This window comes from Dreissena polymorpha, chromosome 3 (assembly GCF_020536995.1).
Source record: "Dreissena polymorpha isolate Duluth1 chromosome 3, UMN_Dpol_1.0, whole genome shotgun sequence".
In the NCBI taxonomy this organism is placed as follows: domain Eukaryota; kingdom Metazoa; phylum Mollusca; class Bivalvia; order Myida; family Dreissenidae; genus Dreissena; species Dreissena polymorpha.
Window position 1 is genome coordinate 146,660,889 of NC_068357.1, and position 8,895 is coordinate 146,669,783.

The following is an 8,895-nucleotide window of genomic DNA, read 5'->3' on the forward strand; positions in this document are numbered from 1 at the left end:
CTGGACACATTTTCTTGAATAGAATTTAACTGGGCTTGCGACAACTGTTGATTTTCGCTCATCCGTCTTTCCAAACTCTCAAATTTCCTTCAAATAATGTCCTCCAAATGAAAAAGAATGTCATTCTATTTACTCGCCATGGCTGCACGATCAAGTATAAAACGAACTGTGTATTCAGAGAAGAAAATAAAACCTGTCCGCACTGACTGAAGACGCCTGGTAGAATGAACTCTACACAACAGAATCATACGTTTGAGATCCTCGTACAAGACTGACCAATCATTTTATTACTGTAAAACAGTCTCGTTTCGCGTAAGACAAATATTTCACGCTATACTATCGAAACGCGTGAAATAAAAATTCTCTGCTGTTGAAGCCACTGTAGACAGTAGTACATGGTATATTCTTGTTATTCTACGTATACAGTATACAAATCACATGTGATTTGTGTAAACGTTTTGTTTACAACAAACAACATCGAACAAGAACTCCATTTGTATTTATTTGTGGGGGTATTTATTCCAATAAGTTTATTCCTTTCCCCTTTATTGGTACTTAAGTTCGTAAACTTTGTACATTCAATTCATTTCGATCGTTTGATTTATTTGCATCTAATTGATTCTACGTGATTTCTATATGAAATACCTTAAAATTCACGCGCTGAGTATATATACTCGTAGACCTGTAAGCTTGGTCTCGCAGATGATTTTGTCACTTTTTATAACATTAAAAGTAAAATAACATATTAAGTTATGGAGTTTTTTTAATACTTAAACAGTATGAGCATTGTGTGCAACACATGTCCAGTTAAAATGGCACTTTCTGAACACGTGTCAGTTATGGCAAGGTACGATGTGTAACTGTCAACAAAAGATACTTAGAAACATTGGTTTCGGTTTTAATTTGTTTTTCAATGATCTTATTGTTGTTTAAGTGTGTTTTAAGTAAACTAAACTTTCTCAAGAGTGATATGGAATAAACAATCAATTGTTTTCAATGTAAGCTAATTGATGCTTAAGTTAAAACTTACAGCATTAAACCTTCATTAATTTAACTGTCCTTAACCCAGTTATGCTTAACGTCAAGAAAAAAGGCCTTGGCAAAAAGCGTAGACCCAGATGAGACGCCGCATGATGCGCTGTTTGCTTAAAGGAATTTCTGTAAGAAATATTCAAAATATAGAAATAAATATACTAGACATCCCTAATTTCGAAAATAAATTGATCCAATTTAGAAGGATGGGAGAGTCCACTAGGCATAAATGGGTTAAACCTTCATAAATGGGTTAACTGTTCTATAGCGAGCGATATTATCACAAGTTTAGATAAGGAGAATAATCTGAAAATTATCGAGTCCTTCAAGAGTATTTGGGCACATTAATGTGGAATATATCAATTTTATTTATAAAACGTGACATATGCCCCCAGAACGGCCTTACTTTGAAAATATTATAATAGGGTGAATCGCTTGTTTTTAATTCCAAAATCGTTTAATAATTTCGTCAGAAGGGTAGCCATCGTTGAAATCAGCTGTTTAATATGACTACACATGATGCACAACACGATCTAAAATTGTAATAAGCACATGTCTCATTTCCTGTAGTTCATCAATATTTACAAAACAGCTTGATCGACAATTTGATTTGGGAGAACGAATAACGAGGGCTAATAGAGGTGTCATTCATATTGATACAATACGCAGATCTCCCTACAGCAATAAAAACGAACATATCCCCACCATAATGTCAAAAATAAATAAAAACTCTTTTTAAGTCGATCCAGTGTGTGACGAGGAAGCTTCGTACACTGATCGTCGGAAGTTCCGCCAACGTGTTCCCGGCCGCGGATGGGTGCAGATGAGTTGCGCAGAGGGAACCGCTTTCAGTCAAGTCACGTGCGACTGCGACCATGACGAATAGTACGTCGTGCAAGGCTTAAAAGGTACGTACACATTGACACATAAAAGTTTTTGTCTTTTTTTTTCTGTGGACAATTTACCGTAATTAGTTTTACTTTTTTAGGTATATGCTGATGGAACTGCGCCGTCACGTATTGGTACGGCACAGTCAGTTAAATTATGTTATTTCGGGGAATGAAGAAAGTGGGGACCATCTCGTGTAATCGGTAAAACTGTTGTTTTTTTAAATAAGGCAAGTTAATGGTTTAACGCTTGAAAACTTGACCCTAATTTTACGATAATAGGTAGCTTATGATAAACTGATTTTGCGACACCATAATCCTGAAACTTGTTTGTTGTTTATTTTTGTTTCGGCAAACGTGACATTGTAATTTTACCTCTATTATAGTCGCATATGTTTGTCATCCGCTTATCCAGTAATTTATGTCAATCACATATTCACTTTAAGTATCTGGATATCATCCTTTTTTATTCCGATGTTAGTTATTATCAGGTCATCAAAAATGCTTTTGGATAACTACTGCCGCCACTGAATTACGTAGATTAATAGGGAAGGAAGAAATGTCTCCGGATATTTAGATTTGGGAAGATAAAAATACATTAGTTTGTACATAATCTTACCGAACTGGAATCATTAAGTTAATAAATATTTCAATACCGGTATATATTAAAAGTAAGTAGCATATGTTCAAATGATTTTACATAAATAAATTAGTGTGACACAATATTTATGTGAAAGACAGTATAGCTATGTTCGCATGTATGTGAGGTATATTTGGTTAAGACATTTTCTTGAGAGTTTGTTTTTAAGTTTTCGCAAAATTCCCTGGATATTTTACGCGTAATTCAGTATATCATTAACCCATTTATGCCTAGTGTCTAGAAAAAAAGGCCTTGGCAAACAGCGTAGACCCAGATGAGACGCCGCATGATGCGGCTTCTCATCAGGGTCTGCACTGTTTGCTGAAGGGAATTTATGTAGAAAAATAAATAAATATAGAAATAAATATATTAGACATCCGTAATTTTGGAAATAAATTGATCCAATTTAGAAGGATGGAAGAGTCCACTACGCATTAATGGGTTAATGTGATTCCCTTTTTCCATCGCTGCTTAACCTCGGAACAAGATGTTTGTGATTATCAACAAATTATATGACTACATGACCAAACTAAGGAATATATTCTTTATGTTTTGTTGAAAATAAAAGGGCTTCAATTTTCTGGGAGTTAAGGGCCCAAACGTTAATCATGCATGGTTAGAACACCCTCGAGATAAGTTTAGTTTCTTATCATCATAACATCAACAGAACGAGCCATTTGATCAAATGTACCACTCAGTCGAAAGACTGTTCAGAGCCCTTTAAGAACTTCAGATTATTTGCAACAAATCAAAAAGTGTGCAATAAATGTTTGTACACGTGTTTAGGTGTTTATATACTACTCGCTCAATGAGTTTTCATTTAAGCTAAAAATTAGAGATAGTGCTATAATTTGTAGACTTGTTCGAGTAACCCTTTTCAGAACTGCGTCATAATGAACAATTTATATTTATTAGTAATATTGTATAACTAATATATTCAAACTGTTATTTGTACTTTATTCATGCTTATCGATTGGTGTTGTTGTGTCTTTCATGAATCAGTCGTCCGAGGAAACATATTAAATGCCTTTTAAAAACTATTTGAATTTACTTTATGTAACGTGAACTTTTGTTTTTGAGCACAATATTTGTTTAAACCAATGTGATAATGTACTGATTGGGATTTATTTTGTATGAATCATTGAACAAGAATAATTAAAAAACGAGAGATTATTTTTTTTTATTTGTGATTGATAATTGGTTTTGAGAAACTCTGTTTATATTTGGACAATGAAATGATTGCAGAGCAATACTATGAAACTGCATACCACATGTTGTGGTACAAAAATGTGAATATCATTTTCTGAAAAAGAGACTTAGGTGCTAGAGTAATAATATGTAATATTGATGGACAACCTAATCGGGGAGTTTTACTGTATAAGATACACAATCATTCTGTGTTGCATTGGGTTTAGCGAAATTATGTAGATGTTAAATAAACATAATATGGTGTGCTTTAATTTACGTGAGTATTTTACATATTTATGACAAAATTCAAATTAACGTTTCATTTAATATCCATCGTCTAAATACTTATGTCGCATACCGGAACATTGCACATATATAGTGTGTCAAAAATGGAGTGACTCTTCCCCTTTTAAAATAAATATGAATCAGACAACTCGGAAAGCATTTAAACAAAAGAAGCAAATTCTCTATGTCTAAAAAGAAGTCAATAATATTGACTTTAAGTATATAATATATCCAATACAACATATCCTACTGATTATTGTTTCGACACATGATTTTAATGCTTAACATCTGGCAGTTTTCCGTTGGTATTTTTCCCTCTGGCATGTTAAAAATTGTACGTCTGACATTTTTGTACCCCTTGCATTTTGCTTATGGCGTAATTTACTTACCTTTACCACACACTGACTGCACTAAAAAATATTCAATATTGTTTTAATTATTAAAATTACCATATGATAAGAATGAACACAATCAGTTTTGCGTAAACAAAAGATGATTCTCACAGTTAAGTATCCCAAAATTTTAATATTCCTACTTTTTTAACACGAGGATAATTTACATTTTCTATATTGTAAAGATCTAAAGTTTATCAACACATATGTGTGAAAATGTACTTGATTGGGACTGTTATAATCAATTATTACAGTTAGTCTGTAGGGACCTGTCTTGGAAAACAGTTTCATTTCCAGGATCAGTCCCGTACATTTATCCGGTATTTTTAGTTTTTGGTCCTGTGTCTTAATGTTTAGCAAATGGTCACTTGACTGAAATAAAGAATCATAAAATGATTAAAAGAATTATCTGTTGCAATTCGAGGTTCGCTTTTTTAATATCAAACCATGGTACGCATTCTTCTACCAATTTTGTATTACATCATTTCTGAAGCATTTATTATATGATTAGACCAACAAAATATACTCAAATGTTGGCATCTATAGCAAACACATGTTACTTAAAATGTCTGTAAGGGCAAACCTCAACATGGACGATTTCTTTAAATAATGCTTTTGAGAATGTTTTTAATTAGTTGTTTGAAGTCTTATGATTGATTGTACATATTTCTTCATGTCTGCTAATGAGTTTAAAAAAAATGTCCCCTTATTGCACCGTTTTAAGCTTGACGTACTACAAAATCATTCTGATTTTTGAACTGAATAACGTAGAAACCAACTGGCTTTGTACCTTAAGATATATTTTAACCCATTTATGTATAGCGTCTAGAAAAAAGGCCTTCGCAAACAGCATAGACCCAGATGAGACGCCTCATCTGGGTCTGCGCTGTTTGTTTAAAGGAACTTCTTTAAGAAATATTCTAAATATAGAAATAAGTTTACTAGAAATCCCTAATTTTGGAAATAAATTGATCCAATTTAGAAGGATGGGAACGTCCACTAGGCAGTAATGGGTTAATCATTCATGAATTTCTGCTTTTGTAGGTTTCCCTTGCCGAAAAAATTTGGAGTTGACTTTCGATGACGACAAATGTGTTGACACATCCAGTAACAATATTCACCTGTACCACGAAAACGTCACCATGGCAACTGGACACGCATGCTTTCACGGCAAGGGGGCGATCAATATACCACGATTTTCCAACGCCTACCTTGGTAACGAACTAGAGGTGTCGGTTACGTTCAAGGCCGCCTCGGGGTCGGGCCCGGACCTCAGGGCCATCGTGTATAACGGTGACGACTGTGAACTATTTGACCCGTCCATAGTGATTGCTGCCAGCGATACGGAGCTGGAATTTGTGCTTCGAAATGAGTGCAACTACGCCAGCTTTGTGAGGACCTACATTGACTCCAAGGTTTGTATGCCGGTTGTTTTGCTAGTGTTGTATGACAATGCGTTGTTTAATAATCTTTTCGTTGCGAAAATATTCTGATAAAATGCTTTAAGCATTACGTCGTCTGCAGTCGTTTTGATAATCTAGACCAGCTATTCTATAATATATAATAATATATAATATATATATATATATATTTATTTATTTATTTATTTATTTATTTATTTATTTAGTTATTTAAAATGAGTTATAAGATTGGTTAGTGAAAAATATAATTTGAAGAAAAGTTTAATCCCTCTCATATGTTGTGTTATATTTGAAAATACGCATAGGTTAAAGTTTTCCTTATACTTGATTTTAAATTTAAGGCTTCATTGTATTTGAGAAATCTGATTCCTTGTGTTAAAAAGGCACGTCGAGACTTTAACAATTCGTACATTTCTCTTGTCAACAGGAATGGATACGCGCATCTTTTAGACTTCACAAAAATCGGATATCAATATCATTGAACGGCCTAGTAGTTTCATCGAAAGTTTTCTATGGTAAGATATCACTGTTTTCCATTTGATAGACATGATTTATATATTGTTTGTTTCTTAAAATATTTTAATATTTTCTTGTTGTTCTAAAGACTTTCTTTTAAACAAACATTTGTTAATAAATAAAAAGTATGTTATTAACAACCTTATATAGCAAAGTCGTGTTTATTTTGAGGAATTTAAATGTGATTTTTATCTCAAATGAGCAACCGCAGTAATTTGCATATCTAGTTTACAAATTACATCATCCCAAGTAAGAAGAATATAATGACCAAATGATTATATAATATATAGCATGAACGTCTCTAAAGACTGCCAAGCTCTCACGAATACTTTTCGTACAAAACACGAAATATCGTCCTAAATAAAAGGCATTGGCAAACAGCGTAGACCCAGATGAGGCGCCGCCTGATGCGGCGTCTCATCTGGGTCTGTGCTGTTTGCTTAAAGGATTTTCTGTAAGAAATGTTCTAAATATAGAAATAAGTTAACTAGAAATCCCTTATTTTGGAAATCAATTGATCCAATTAAGAAGTATGGGAGAGTCCACTATGCATAAATGGGTTAATCATTCACGAATTGCTTGCAGGAAGTGTCGCCGTCAGTCGGTGTGGGCTGAAACTAGGCTGGGGCAAAACGTTCCAAACGTTCTATGGATTTCTTGACTACGTACGTACCGTTTGAACCACGTCATTCGAAAATAAATTGTACGCCGTATGCGACCAGCGTAGCTCCAGGCCAGTCTGATCATCCGTCCTGTCTGGTTAGATGCTACGCTGTCTGCTTTCGGTAAAGCTTAAAGCCTCTTTAATAATATTATGTTTCATCTCTTAATTTATATCGATATCAAATGCAACACGACCTATCTAGATAACCACGATTCTGAAGCTGCTTGCACGACGTATATTTGATAGAATACATACTAATATATTTAGTAAATATAAATGTATAAACGGATGCTATAATGTTACGACATGATCTTAATGTCAAGGTAAATCTCTCTTACTTTTTCAGGTTTCTGTGGAATTGTGTATTTGATTGACAGATTTCAAGGCATTTACTCAACAGTTGACACATTGGTCCAATGCGGAAGGTATCATCGTCATTGCCGGACAATACATAGCAAGAACATAATATGTAACATCGGGAGAGATTAATATTGCTGAAAATGTGTTTCATTGACTCTTACGTTGTGAAAATGAATATAAGGTTATCCAGAATGTATGTATGGGATCTGGCACGAGTTGTCATACCATATTTTATTAAACGATTTTTTTTAGTAAGCGAGCCTTTGGCGAGCATACAAACGAATTTCCTGGACGAGTTTAATAAAACATGGTATGATATGACAACGAGTGTCAGATCTTTTTTATCACATGCTTTTAAATGCGCAAATTAAATAAATATTCACGTAAACATGATAAATCCCGAATGTTGTTTACATTTCGTGACGTCATTTGACGTTGCAACGTTATTTCAGCAAAATAACAAAATGCGATTGGTCAATAAACGAAAACTAAGCCAATGAAAACGCTTAAAATGTAGTTTTACACATGTGTAATATAACAAAATATGTAATGGTTGTATTACATTGGAAACAGGGTAGGCGTATAGCATGTGATAAAACATATTATGTAGCATAAGGAGAAATTATTATTGCTGAAAATGTGTTTCATGGATTCCTGTGTTGTGAACATGAATATAAGATTATCCAGGATTTATAATTACACATCGATTGACAATGTTTGATATTTAGCTAGAGCCAACTGTTGTGGATAGAAAAATAAAATTGAAAAAGCATGGGTGTCAATTGCTCTTATCGTTTTATTCGCACTTGAACAACATACATATTTCAGGATAATTTGATAATAAGCCAATGCCTTACAAATTGAGTCAATAAGTGAGAAACCTCTATCCCTCTCTCTCCATATAATACTGATTAAACTTGATTGCAAATTAATATAAACCATCAAATGATTTTTGAATAATTGAATTATAAAGAACAAAATAAGTTCAAATTTAAACATCAGTTATTTGCATAAACCATTTATTATTATTAAAGTCTTCTCCGTGCCTAATTTTTGTTCAGACTAACCCAAACGTGTTATTGTGTATTACTTTTTAAAAGTTAAAATTAAAAAATAGGTCACCAGGGTCGTTTGTTCACAACCGCAGTTTAACGTGATGTAGTAAAATAAAGAAAACAACTGTAAAAACAATGAACATGGTTCAGTTCAAATCACATCTTTTACATATACTACTGTATGCCAAAGCAAAAGAACATTTTGATTTAAATGAAAACACACATTATGTGTATCTAGATCTGTAAACGTAAGTATTTCTATTTACCTGGGTCGTGCGGGCGACGCAAAATTTGCTTCATGAGAAAAGGAGAAACAGAAAGCGAAACACTGAACTTCGTTAAGCGATACTCTTTCGCCAAGGGTTTCATGGACTAGGTGTCTCTGAGAAAAAAATCGCTTTATCAACAAAGGAACTAAAGTTTATAGCAACTTTAATATCAATATGGTATTGAAG

At 33.5% G+C, this 8,895-nt stretch overlaps 1 protein-coding gene across 1 annotated transcript; it reads left to right on the top strand.

Annotated features, from left to right (window-relative positions):
* Positions 1-5,499: 5,499 nt before the first annotated feature.
* LOC127871864 (uncharacterized) lies at positions 5,500-8,114 on the top strand. The gene is made up of 4 exons (XM_052415127.1): positions 5,500-5,839; positions 6,273-6,360; positions 6,947-7,026; positions 7,372-8,114. Exons 1-4 carry the CDS (start codon positions 5,567-5,569, stop codon positions 7,393-7,395), a joined length of 465 nt encoding a protein of 154 aa, XP_052271087.1. The 5' UTR covers positions 5,500-5,566; the 3' UTR covers positions 7,396-8,114.
* Positions 8,115-8,895: the final 781 nt, after the last annotated feature.

Excerpts from the sequence above, each read along its gene's own strand:
- LOC127871864 (XM_052415127.1), top strand. The coding sequence starts at position 5,567 with ATGGCAACTGGACACGCATGCTTTCACGGCAAGGGGGCGATCAATATA. Across the intron at positions 5,840-6,272 it reads GGACCTACATTGACTCCAAG|GAATGGATACGCGCATCTTT; the intron begins GTTTGTATGCCG and ends TCTTGTCAACAG. Across the intron at positions 6,361-6,946 it reads TTCATCGAAAGTTTTCTATG|GAAGTGTCGCCGTCAGTCGG; the intron begins GTAAGATATCAC and ends AATTGCTTGCAG.